The 12734-nt window shown below is 49.3% G+C and overlaps 5 protein-coding genes across 5 annotated transcripts, besides 1 other annotated feature; 2 read left to right on the top strand and 3 right to left on the bottom strand.

Moving 5' to 3' along the window:
• Window positions 1–439: 439 nt before the first annotated feature.
• On the bottom strand, window positions 440–1987 carry N7455_007245 (basic helix-loop-helix domain-containing protein; the record flags this gene model as incomplete). Its single annotated transcript, XM_040957819.2, has 1 exon — window positions 440–1987. The coding sequence occupies one exon, from the start codon at window positions 1985–1987 to the stop codon at window positions 440–442; it is 1548 nt and encodes a 515-aa protein (XP_040811723.2).
• A 1452-nt stretch (window positions 1988–3439) lies between these two features.
• Window positions 3440–3499: a sequence feature (Short protein (N7455_007244, KAJ5863176.1) was converted to a misc_feature.).
• Window positions 3500–5916: 2417 nt separating this feature from the next.
• Window positions 5917–6269, top strand: N7455_007243 (uncharacterized protein; the record flags this gene model as incomplete). Its single annotated transcript, XM_065605566.1, has 2 exons — window positions 5917–6045; window positions 6168–6269. The coding sequence occupies 2 exons, from the start codon at window positions 5917–5919 to the stop codon at window positions 6267–6269; spliced, it is 231 nt and encodes a 76-aa protein (XP_065461420.1).
• Window positions 6270–6700: 431 nt separating this feature from the next.
• On the bottom strand, window positions 6701–6928 carry N7455_007242 (uncharacterized protein; the record flags this gene model as incomplete). The annotated part of the gene is made up of 1 exon (XM_065605565.1): window positions 6701–6928. The coding sequence occupies one exon, from the start codon at window positions 6926–6928 to the stop codon at window positions 6701–6703; it is 228 nt and encodes a 75-aa protein (XP_065461419.1).
• Window positions 6929–6964: 36 nt separating this feature from the next.
• Window positions 6965–8781, top strand: N7455_007241 (putative Golgi traffic protein SFT2; the record flags this gene model as incomplete). Its single annotated transcript, XM_040957811.2, has 4 exons — window positions 6965–7196; window positions 7379–7499; window positions 7790–7940; window positions 8561–8781. 4 exons carry the CDS (start codon window positions 6965–6967, stop codon window positions 8711–8713), a joined length of 657 nt encoding a protein of 218 aa, XP_040811849.1. The 3' UTR covers window positions 8714–8781.
• Window positions 8782–10055: 1274 nt separating this feature from the next.
• Window positions 10056–12539, bottom strand: N7455_007240 (tRNA ligase; the record flags this gene model as incomplete). Its single annotated transcript, XM_040957742.2, has 1 exon — window positions 10056–12539. One exon carries the CDS (start codon window positions 12537–12539, stop codon window positions 10056–10058), a length of 2484 nt encoding a protein of 827 aa, XP_040811764.2.
• Window positions 12540–12734: the final 195 nt, after the last annotated feature.

Here is a 12734-nt window from a genome sequence, read left to right as displayed (position 1 = left end):
AGTATGGGCTCTGGACACAAATAGATGAAAAGACATGCACAGAAGTGATCAAAGCCATGCCTTGCCCGCTATCTGAGGATGGGGCCAATGGCGTAGCTCAAGTCAAGAAGTAAAGATCAAGGAAATAGACAGGGTATCGATATGGAATAAGAATAAAGCAAGGTAAGACCGAAATAAGCACACAAGCCCAAGAGAAAAAAAATCGCAAAAGCAAGGTGGAAAAGAAGTGAAAAGAACTAAAATCGTACTAACATGAATGCATGAAGTATGCATGAAATAATGACAACGCAAGAAAAAACATTGAAGAAAAAGAAGAAAAAAAAATCATGGGCCCATTCTCTCTCACTCCTAGTACGCCGATTAATCGGTCCCCGCATTAATACGCCGTGTATGCAAAGGTCCACGAATGACCAAATCAGAGAAGACAGAAACGAGCCATTTAGCCCATCTCCATGCCGTACTCGTCCTCCTCCTTGAAGCTCATAGCGGCATGGCCAGCACTGTTCCAGTACTGGGGCTGGCCAGCGCCGTTGGCACTGCTGGTACCGCTGTGGAACGAAGGACTCAGGCTGGGAGGAGTCAGGCCGGACATGTCGCCGCCCTGCACGGCATCGCCGGCGATGTTAGTGTGCTTGGGGACGCGCAGGCCGCTACCAGGGCCGCGGGTGTAGCTGAAGGAAGTTGGGTCATTCCTCTCCAATGCATCGAGGATCTCGCTGCGCATGCGCTTCTCTTCTTCGGTTTGCTCGAAGGGCCAGGTTCCGCCCAGGCTGCCGATCAGCTCGGCGAGTTCCGCTTCTTGTTGGTATTTGACGTGCAGGGCCCACATCAGATCGCGGGTCCAGCTGACAGCGCCGTTGAGAATGTCACCCTTGTTAGGACCCTTCTCCTTTTCTTCGATGGGGAGACCCATTGTGATATTGCCCGCTGTCGCGCGGCGGCCGTTGCCTCCAGCGAGAAGAGAAGTGGCGGCACTTCCGCCTGCGCCAGCCATGGAAAGAGCGCTGCTGTTCACAAGTTGCTTCCGGACCTTATCGTCTTCTAGTCGGTGCTGAGGAACCAGGTGGGAGAGATCCTGGATGCGCTCATTGATGTTGTCACGTCGGCGGCGTTCGACCAGGTTGTGCGAGGCACGGCGACGCCGGCGCTTGGCTTCCTGGGATTCGAGATCTCCACCGCCGCCAGGCAGATGGGCGTCAACCTTAGCGGGCAACGAGGCGTGCTTCCCGGACTTGAGGATCTCGGAGATGCCAGCGTGGTGTGATTGATGAGGAGGAGATGAGATGGGAGAGGACTCGACGTACGACTGTGCACTGCCGGGCGTTCCGTCCCACTGGTTGGACAGGGACTTCTGGTGACGAGCCTGCAGTCCGGTCCGGATAGGCTGGGACGGGAAGCTGCCAGACTCAGGGGTACCCAATGTCAAGGAGCCCAATGCTGGGGTCTTTGGGGTCATGGGACTGCGGCCATCAGAAGAAGTACGATCCATGCCTTGCAAGCTCTGGCGCTTGGTGCCGAGGTAGTTCTGGTCGAAAGAGCTGGCATTGTGCATGTGGGGATTTTGCTGGTTCATGCGGTACTGCTCGTAGTTGAAGCTGTTCTGGACGAACGGGCTGGCCATGGGAGCATTATCCGGGGTGTTGGAGTACATATGCGACATCTGGCTTTGGTGACTCATCGCGATGCCACCAGCAGACTGGTCCTGAAGGTAGTTCACATTATCGCGCTGATGACCGTTCTGACCGCTGATCTCGAGATCCAACAACTCGTCTGTGTCGATGCCGGAGTTTCCGAAGTTGAAGCTGGATGACATGTTCTGTTGCGAACCATAGGAGTAAGGCATGAAGCCATTCTGCTGCTGCATGGTCAAGTCGGATGGGTCGACCCCATCGGGGAATTGGTTACCCATCGAGTAACCGGAGTGTGACATGATGAAAGGGGTATAATCGTCGGATTCGCGTTTGATGAAAAGACTCGCTTCAGCCATAGCCCGGTGAAACAATCTGGGGGGTGTGGGATGGGGCGCAGATCGGCGAGGGGCTAAAGGAGGAGTCGTAGTGCCGATCCTACCGACTCTCCGCGACAGTTGTCAAAGTTGGGCGGTCCGAGAGGGCCGACACTGGAGAGGATGGATGAAAGAGGTGTTGGATGTGAGATTTCCACGATCTGTGTGTAAGGAAAAGATGTTAGTTAAGACTCGACCCCGCCCGTGGGCGATTTGAAGATGTCGTGGCCTCCGTGCGCAAGGCAAAACAGGCAACCCAATAAAATGCAAAACAGACTGAAAAAAGAAATAGGAATGCAAATAATTACCCTTTAAACAATGAGGATTGGAGGAATGAAGTCCGGGGATATTGTGAGACGTGCCAATAAGCCGGGGAAATTTCCTCGGTCTTAAAGCCGGGATGAGTCGACAATTGAGGGGAGGACTGGGAGGACTGTGCAGATCACCACGAACAAGTCTTGGGACAATCGCAATCGCAAGGCACAGGGCGCCAAGTGACAGAAAAGTTCTAGAGAACTGTGTAAGCGATGAAAGAGCGATAAAGAAATAAAGCCGCGCAAATGAGAGAAATGAAAGAAGATCGGGGATCAAGAAAATAGACCAGAAAAAGACCAGAAACGAGCAGGGAAAAGACCAAGCCCAAATCAGGCACTCAATCCCAGTTTGATCTCGGTTGATTCCAGTTGATATCCTAGATGGTTTGATCCCACTTGTTCTTTCGCAGATACAAAACACTGAAGTCTGGAGAAGAGTGGGGGAACAAGCGGTGGGAGGGCGGTGAGCTGTGGCGATCTGGGGGGGTTTTCTTGTTTTGAGCACGTTGGTCTTGTATATATAGATCAACGTTGTTCATACTTCACCTGAAGTGGTATATTTGCCAGATTGGATTTGAATCCCGCCTCTTGCGCCTTGACCCCTGGGTGTCTGCTCGGGCACGCTCGGATTGCAATCGGAATACGAGTTGACGCAAGCGCTTACTTCCCAAGAACAAAAGAAAAGAACATGTTTGGGCTTGGCTTTGAGGCTGATGAAATAATTTGAGACTTACCAAAGGAAGATGTGTATATGAAGTTGGTATAAGTAAGTATACCTCGGTATAGACCTGTGTTGACATTAGCAAAAGATCAAAAGGATACATCCCAAGACATATCAACATAAACCATGCTGGTCAAGACATGTAAAACGTATCATGAGCAGAGCCCCATTCACACGTGGGAAGCTGGCAATAAGGCATATATCACAGACGCAGGAACAAAGGGAATATGCAATATATAAAGGAGACTTGACACGTACCTTGATCTGTATGTCGAACTAGAAGCTCACGGGGTATAACGTCTTTGCAAATCAAAAGTTCGAGAACATAAGTATGCAATGACAACTCAGAGGGAAAAGCACTTGCAGGTTTCGCAGACAGACACCGAGGGGATGGAGACTTTATGAACTCAAGCGGCGCTCTCCTGCATCTCTCATTTGATATATTACAACATCGGTCATGCAGCCCGTCGATCGGTGGAAATCGATGAGATTCACCTACGCCATCGGATATTGGATTTTTATTTTTATTTTAATATTAAGTTGACTACTACCATCTGGATCAGAAAGGAAAAAGGGTGTGTGAGTATAAATCGGGTGTGAGTGGATTTTGGCTGAAGGAGGGGTGGCAACGGTAAACCCCCGAGCCTCTTTTTTTTTTCTTTTCTCTTTTCGTACTATACATAGATAATAATAATAATGAAAAAAAAGAGATACTACTTGACTGAGTAAAAAAAGAAGTTTATCATATTCACAACCCAAAATAAAAAACAAACTTGGACAAAGGGGGGAAGGGTGATACAGCCGGATCAAGTAAAACGGCGGCCATCCCATGATACACATTGGGATATTTGTCACCTGTTACTACGATCATGACTCACGGGTGTCTTGAACAGAGCAAGCAAGAATGTATCATATGAGGTCTTGGGGTTACAAGCATACCAAAACCTATCTTCTAGGAAACCCTAATCTATCATTCAGAGTGGAAGTCTGCAGGATATATTCAAGATCCCCGAATGAGACCATGTGGACAGGGTTGATCTCCAGCAACTATGTAGAGTACTAGTACTCAAAACACCGGAGATGGTAGAGATCGACTAAACATTCGAAAATGACTATGAATCGCAAATATCATCCGGAGAACATAACATGCATAATCCCATTACCTTGGCAATACCAGAGATAGAGAAGATTGCGCAAGATCCTAGTGTATATGTGTTGAAAGAAAAATAGAAAATAGAAAATAGAAAAGGTAAAAGTAAAATACCAGTAGCCCACAGACCGCATCCATAAGCACTATCAATCTGCAAGAGGATCAGTGCGGTCTGTTCTTCATGTGGGATGTCGTGCAGAGGAGTCTGGAGTGGTGATCATATCTGTGATCGTCAAGGGAGCTTGGACCTTCCATATTGCTCCGCTCCGACTGCGCACTTGGGTTTGAATCTCTGTTATTTTTGTTCTACGTAAGGGGCGGACTCGTGGGTATTGATCTGGGTTACGGCGGCAAAGGAAAATAATGACATACTTCAATATTTGGAAACTGTTTACTCCGTAGAATGTTCAAGACAGTTGGTAACTTCGGATTTCGGACTTAACCGTTTGGCCCTCGTCCGAAGCAAAGAAAAAAATAGAATCATAGAATGTGGTGAAGAGAGACAATTGGAGGGGTTGGAATGTGTCTTAAGACCCCCTCCACCAATAGTGAATCAAAGCAATACACCTCACTTTGGTATGACTGTGCTGAGCCACATCGCCAAACTTTCCCCTCTTTCTGAGCCACTCCGGTTTAGGAGATGATAACATGATAATATTCTGGAATCGACGGATGGGGATTGATCTCCGGGATTCGTTTTGAGGGGAAATATGGATCTGACGTCCCGTCCCGTCAAGGTTCGGCAATACAACGCCTAGTAATCCACGGTCGACGCAAGGGAGAGAAGTTGGATTTCAAGATCTACTTTGGTAGTATTCAATACAAAGAGGTTGAGACTATCTATGTCTTACTCGGACCACCTGTGCACAGGACCCTGATATGACGACATCGTACGTGGTGAAGGTCGCACTCCATTCCGGGGGTCACGGATAAGCCGACTCGTGTGCATCGGACATTCTATAGAGTATCACTGCAAAGTAAAGCAGATGTGAAAAAGCAAAAAAAAAAACAAGGAAACAGAAAAAAAGCAAAAGCAGAATGAGGCTAGTACCAATGTTACCCACAGTGCAGTCCGGAGTGCATATTAGCGCCCTTATGGTTATCGGATAATTCCCCTAGGTGGTACACGGGTAGCTACATAAATACAGTCAACAGGTAAAAGGTTATATAATGGGTATGCAACATCATCTGGAGTTCTTCCGATACGACTACCGGCAACTATAGCCGTTGTAGCCGTTATCGATAAATGCTTCTGCAGGGCTGTCCAATACCAGAACTTGACAAGTCACTCTACTATTACAGTTACGGCCGATCGCTACAGGGTGTGCATCAGCCATGAAGGATCGACAGTGGGACGGCAACTAATGATTGAAAGTTGCAGATAGGGAGGGGGAACTAGTAATGGTCATGCGTCCAAATCGAGTATAGTGAAGGATAGATTATGGTCAAGAATGGACTGCGATTATATTGGAAGTTAATATTCTATTGAATAAGTCATCTGGCAAATCCACTTAAAGTGTATTGATTCAATTTAATATGCAACAAGCTTGAACCTACAGAAAAAATATAGTTCTGGATGTCTTCAAGGGATCTGAGGTGCAACAAATTCCAGCGGATATAGCGCAAAGGATAGTATTTACGTATTTGAAATGTTGTAAAACAATAATATCTAAGAATAAAAAAATAATATGTGAAGTTGCTTATAGGTTGGTTATATAGTTACTTGATGCTACATATCTTGCGCTATACCCCATTAGGCATTAGCCTCCTTTCCCCAACTTCATCGCAGAACTGGGAGCCTGCCACTATACAACCATACCTCTACACGCCACCTAGGCAACATTGCACCCTCTTGGTAAGTGACATGTATTTCTTTTATTCCTTCCGTCTTTCTATGGGGGGATCATCCTGGTGAATAACCCCACAGGGCTCGGTCCGAAGCTTTGTACCCCAACACTGGAAACCATCATCTGACAGCTTCAGCACTTAACGCCGATCGGGTTGGTCGCATCGGTAGCTTCACGCCATCTCGTCATTTTGCTTGGTTCCCCTCGTCTTCCTACCCTCCTTTATCGATAGCGCAGCGCTTCCTTATCCAATCAGCACCCATCGAACCCCCTACACCGTGTTCGCTTCCTATCCCTTCTCGGATCGTGCCCGCAAGGTTCAACGCTTCCCACCTATCTTCCGCTTGGTTGGCTTATCTCGCCGCATCCTTGCACGGCATTTTCTCGATTAATCCACCTGCGCCGTGCCAGAGGACCCCCCCAAGCTACCCCCGGTAGTCATCGCCGACTCCGCAGAGATAGCTGTAGATCCCGTTGGGCTGACGCGTTATCGCAGTGCAATAGGCAGCCCTTTTCTTGGTCGGGGAGGTTGTCCATAAAGTTTTATCTATCAACCTGACATATTCAGAAACCTTTGATCTTTCGATCTTGACCACATATTTTCGAGTCGGAAAACTTTCCTCGAAAGTGGCCCATTCGACCCGAGTCACGGCGTGTCCAAGCTCATCGGAAGCCGAATCCACGTTCGACACAGTCGTCATCTGCCCCCTCTGTTGGCTTGACTAGGTCCCCGCTTCTAGCCAATCCTCGAGGATCATCCACCACCCGGCGCAGATCATCTGCACTCCATCTCGCATAGTCCCTGCAGACCGTTCTCTTGGTCTTGACTTCCTGGACCACGGGCCTTCTCTGCAGACCCAGTAGTGCACGCTCCTCTTCTCCTCGTTTCATTCGGGATCTAAAACTTGACTAAAACTAGTCTCAAACATGGCGAATAACTCGTTCCGAGACTCTGTTAACTCACTAGGGTGGTCGCGTAGAGATCCGGATCTCCCCGTCAACACTGGAACGTCATCAAACACTCCGTTCTTATCCCGTCTACAGTCTTACAACCCGTTCAGCGAAGGCGGTTATGTTCAGCTGCCTACTCACAATGAAGGTCCTGGGGCCCCATTGCCGGCAGCTACTCGACGGGAAGAAGAAGAGGGCTTCTTTGCTTGTAAGTTTTTTTCTCTCTCTTTCTGTCTTGTGACCCTCCGATCCCCAGATCCTCCCGTATACCGTTGCGTGATCCATGTGATGAGACTGCAGTTCCTGCGCCGGGAGGATTCATTCTTACCATGCTTGTTTATGTGGTAGCCGATAGAAGAAGAGAAACACACTAACACGGGCTGCGTATAGTGAGTCGGTGGGATCGTATGCTCATCTTTGGCGCATGTAATTTGGGTGCCGCCGTCTGTTTCATGATATGTTTCTTCCTGTTCCCCGTCTTGTCGCTCAAGCCCCGCAAATTCGCGGTCTTGTAAGTTGCCTCCGCGATGGTCCGCATAATGTGGACTATATTCCCCGGCTTTCCATGGCCCTCCCAGCCCTCTTTCTTTTATTTTCTGGCTATCTCATGCTCTCGGAGGACCGAGCAAATCCCGAGATGGGATAGACTAGGTCACCGGTCAATTTTGGTTAGGGCCATGTGCGCCTTTGTGCTTCACACTGCAAGCTGATTGGTCCTGATCTCGACCTATATCTGCGCCTCATGCCAAGGACCTTCGTCTCCGCTCTTGGATATCTCTTGCTAACAGGTTTCTTTACTAGATGGTCCGTCGGCTCAATGTTGTTTTTGCTATCATGGGCGGTTCTCATGGGACCGTGGACTTACGCTAAGCATTTGGTCTCGGGAACAAGGTTGCCATTCACGGCGGCCTATTTCGGAGCGATCGCCCTGACGCTCTACTTCGCCATCGGGGTAAGTAAAATCGATTTCTTTATCTTTCTTTTATTTTTCGTTCTCGTTTTCGGATTTGAATTTTGTATTTGGTCTTTACGCTTCATCCCATTCAATGGCACACCGACGATCCCTCCCCTCCTCATGATAGTCCCCTCTGGATTTCCTTGTTTCGTCGCACACTCGCTCTCCCTCGCTCTACCCGAGTCCGTATGGTCGCACTGCACGACCGGGAAAAGGGGAATCTGGCAGCCTTCACATCCATCGCGCAGTACAACCTGAAACCACGGCTTGTCATGCCTGCTGTTGGCTGTAGCCACTTTAGCTCCTTCGATTCCATCCCACCCTGTATTCGGCCGGCCTCTTTGCTTTGAATCTTGCGTCTGTGCTACGTCCCACCACGGCGCGGGACTTGGATGTCCTTTCCCTTACTTCCCCTTGTCCGACACATCCCGGTGTCACAGAGCGCGGAGTCCAGAGCCATCGAGATCAATCTATGTCTCACCGTCCCTGACTACTCGGTCATCCTGTTTTACCTGCATATCACAACTACACACCATCCACTTGCCACATTTGGCAACACATCCTCTTCCAGAAACTCTTGCTGACTGACTTCTCTTTTTTTTTTTCGTGAATTCTAGCGTCAGAACCTCTTCCTCACTCTCATCTCCTCAATCTTCCAGCTCGCTGCCCTCGTCTGGTACCTCGTCAGCTATTTCCCCATGGGCAGTACCGGCCTGCAATACGTGGGTCGCTTCGGAGCATCGCGTGTTACAGCTTGGATTAGTGGTTGATTTGTTCACTTGCTCGTGTCTGATACCCTGCGCTTTGTCGGACCTTGCATACATCGCACGGTGTGCTTATGGTTACTTGGATATCGGGCGCAGTTGGCTCTCTTCGTTGTGTATATGTATCTAGCCAGAACTACAGTGTTTGGCGCTTTGGTTTGCTTTTCTTTCCTCCAAATACTTATATTGGCATGCGGCCTGGGTTTCTTCGTAGTACAATGCTGAATATTGACATCGGACAAAAAGGGAACTTGTAGGCTACTAGTACATGTACATCGGATTGCAGGCTGCGCTTGATGGACTTGGCTTTCCATCTAGTTGCTCGTGCCTTGCTGCTTTTCGATCAGTAAGTGAAGCCCGGTATGCCCTGAGTGTTGAGTACGACCTACATCCCCAAATAGGCAACCCTGAAGGTAAAGTCACGCACTCACTGAGACCCGAAGAAAGCGAGAGAGTAGCTAAGTTAGTAGCCAACTCCTATGAAACACACCAAGCTAGCCCCATCTGAATGCCATCTGAATGTCATCGACAGCCTCAGTTTTAGGATATCACTCTGTCAAAGCAGGCCAGTCTACTATATAAACCTGTAATCCTCTCTAAATCTGTAACTAGCTTTATCATCACTGAGGCTACAAAGAATTCACAGAGCCATTCCCTCTCCTTTCCAATACCGCCGCCTCCATTTCAACACTCCCTCTGCAAGTCCGGTCGGTATAACTGAGAACTATGAGGGGGACGTAAAGCTGAAGCCGGAAGCGAACGGTGTTTGCTTAAGTTGGGTGTCGATATTTGTGTTTTGGCTTGGTTCCTTCGGTGTTGGAGCTTTCTGCAGGGCCGGACTCGTTCATGGTGTTCAAGAGTCGCTCTAAGACAACGCCTTCATCTTGGAGGCCGGGTTGAGATGTCATGGTGGGTGGCACCCTCGAAGCACGGCGAATATGGAATCACACAAAGGGTTTTGTAAATTAGAAAATATTTGGAGAAGCAGGGCCCGAAAAGATAAGGAATGGCACCCAAAAATCTGCAAGCGATGCGGCTGATACAGGGATTAGCGGCCCCTGTTGAATGAGTTAACATCAACGGGGGATAGTATGTGGCTATGCTTATGGGTTATAGAAATGTGTATATAGCCTCCAATAGAAAAGAAGTATGAACAGTAGGAATTCATTCGATCCCAAAGGTAGTTCAACGAATAAGAATGAGACATAATATCTACAATGGAATGGTAAGAGCATCCTAAAATGCAATCCAGCAAAGTCATAGCTGAAACAAGCATAAGCAATGCTCCAGATTCAATAATCCAACTGCATTCCATTTTCTCAATCATTCATATCCAAAGAAGAAACACTCAATACTTCCCCCGGCTCATAACCAAGCCAACAACACCATCAACAACCTTAACACCTTCAATCTCCGCTTCATAAATCCCCGTATCACCTCCAGACCCAACCTCAACCCACCGCTGCAGCAAATCATTGCTTTCCTTCGGTTTAACATCCGGCGCCGCGGTGCCGACCGTGATATGCGGGATAGGGTTCGCGCACGGCCACTCAGACTCGGCCGACTCGACACCCTCAGCAGGCAAGATTCGCGCGACAAAGGCCATGATGCGGTTATCCCAGACAAGACGCTCGATGCGCACGCGCGCGGAGCCCAGGGTCGGCGGGTACTGAATTGGGTCTTCGACAACGGGGTTTTTCGTCTGGATGTCGATGTAGCGAGTTGATAACTGGTCCCAGGTCTCTGGGTTGTCTTTCTTCGAGGCGCGGTGGATGAGAGTTACATGGAAGGTTGGCTGGAGGCGGCGGGAGTTTATGAGTTGGTTGTAGAGACGGGCTGTTTCGGGGGATGTAGTTGGCGGGAAGAGGGAGTGGAGGAGTGAGGTTACTTCGTTTGTTGGCAGGGAGATGTTGAAGTATTCGATCTTTTTGGCGAGGACTTGTGGTAAGAAGGGGGAGTCTGTTAGTTCGGCGACGAGGGCGTTATTGTCTTTGTTTTTGGGCTTTTTGACTCTCGGCTTTTGTGGGGATCCGTAGCTGTAGCTGAGATCTTTTGTCACATTGTAGTCATTTAGGGCCGCGTCGATGGCTTGGTCGAGATCTGCTGCGGTTGGCATGGTTGGCACTAGGCGGGGGTAGGTGGCGTGGAGGGCCTTGACAACTGTCTCGAGGTTCTCGCGAGATGAGGCGCACACGTCGAGGTCAATGACGTGATCGAAGTTCTCATCTGGCAAGCGGGTGGTGTCAACGCCTTCGAAGCGGCCGAGGAATCCCTCCATGATTCCGATGGTCTCTTGCTGGGCGTTGGTGCCGGCCCGGATGGATTGGTGGTTGTCGCCACGATCTAGCACACGCTTTCGAGTGACTTCTCGGATTGCGGGGAGCATGTCTGCCTTGGGCTCGTGGACGTAATGCAGAGCGACGAACTTCGCATCCGGAAGCACAGGGTAGATATCGTCCATGAGCTGCTTGCGTTCGCGCCGTTGATGGCTGTTGCGATCGGCGATGACAACACTGTGCTCTCCCAGAGCATGGCTGACGTCGAAAGCGAACTTCTTCGGTTTGTTCTTCTGTTTGGGGATGTTGTCGTTTTGAACATGTCCCCATCCGAAGAGCTTAACCAGAGCTAAGGCGACTGTCGTCTTACCACATCCCAGCGAGGCAACCGGTTCGAGGATGACATTTTTGTTGGTCTCCTGCGAATCGCTCTGCTTTTGAGCCTCTAGAGCGATAATCTCGGCTCCATTCAATCCTCGTTCCTTAAGGAACTGCTCCCGCAAAGCTATGATACCGTGGTTTTTCATATACTCATCTGCCATATGAGGGTTCTTCATCAGAGCCCGTCGAGCAAACTGCAAGTATTCTTCGGTGATCTGCTCATGCTTCCTGATCTTGGGGTGTTTCCCTCCGATGACGGCTTTGGTGCATTCACGCCACTGGCGGTACATCAAGTACGGCTCTTCGAACTTGTACTTGAAGAACCAATTTCGGTAGGGCTCGGAGCCGTTGTCACTCAGCTGGCATCGGATGACGAAGCCTTCGGTCTCACGTCCATCCCACATTCCTGTCTCCGCGCATCCTTCCAGGAAGCTCTGTACTCTGAAAATGTCATCGAAGACCTCGAACTTGGCCTTCTTGAAGCCCCAGTCGTCAGCAAACTTGTGCACATCTTCACACGACATTGTCTTGAAGTCGGGCTGATTGTAGTTGAGACCGTGAAGGTAAATGCCCGAAGAAGCTTCGTCGTAGGCCAGGACATGCTCCTCAAAAGTGTCGTCGCAGAGCTCTCCAACGGCTGTAACATTCATCTCGCGCAGCGTCCGGGCAAGGTCCTTAACAGATCGATTCACGGACGAGACATGGCGTTCTGTCCAGCGTTCTCCTGCCTGCGCGTGGGTAATTGTTGTATCTTCGCGTGGCCCAGTCGAGTGTTTGCTGCAGACCAGCAATTTGTCGTCCTCCAAAGCTGATATGAAAATAATGCATCCATTCTCTTTCACGCTCAGTTCATAGGGGCCCCTTGTGTTTTTTTCGATGTTGCGCCATTCCGTGGCCCTTGTCTCGCCTATGTTGAAGAACTTGTCGTATCCGCGCGTCGCAATTTCTGGAATGTTGTCTTTCCGTTTAGTGGTGAAAAGACCTCGCGCATATGTCGGTAGACCGGCCAGCTTGTAGTCCCAGTCCTGGAACTTCCAGGAGTCCACGGTCACATTATTGGGTAAGTCAAAGGTGCTTTTTTTGCAGGTGAACCTTGTTTCGCCCTTTTTGGCCTTCCTAGCAGTCTCCAGGGATTTCACAAGCTGTGAGATGACGTGTGGATCTTGAGTCGCCATGTTTGTGTGTTGGGGATATCAAAGAGATCGGAGAGGAGGGGCAGACAAGAGTGGGGGAGAAAGAGGAAAGAGAAAAGGCGCGATTATTTTCCTGACCTCCTGCCTGAGGTATTGTCAGGGTATTTGTAGGAAATTGAAAGAAAACAAACAAGAGACTATATGACCAAAAGCACAAAAGCAGCAAAGAGCCGGAGC

This window comes from Penicillium solitum, assembly GCF_028829755.1.
Source record: "Penicillium solitum strain IBT 25940 chromosome Unknown utg000004l_segment0_segment0, whole genome shotgun sequence".
NCBI classification, from domain to species: Eukaryota; Fungi; Ascomycota; class Eurotiomycetes; order Eurotiales; family Aspergillaceae; genus Penicillium; species Penicillium solitum.
Note: the sequence above shows the minus strand (reverse complement) of the source record. Positions and strands in the feature narration are given on the sequence as shown.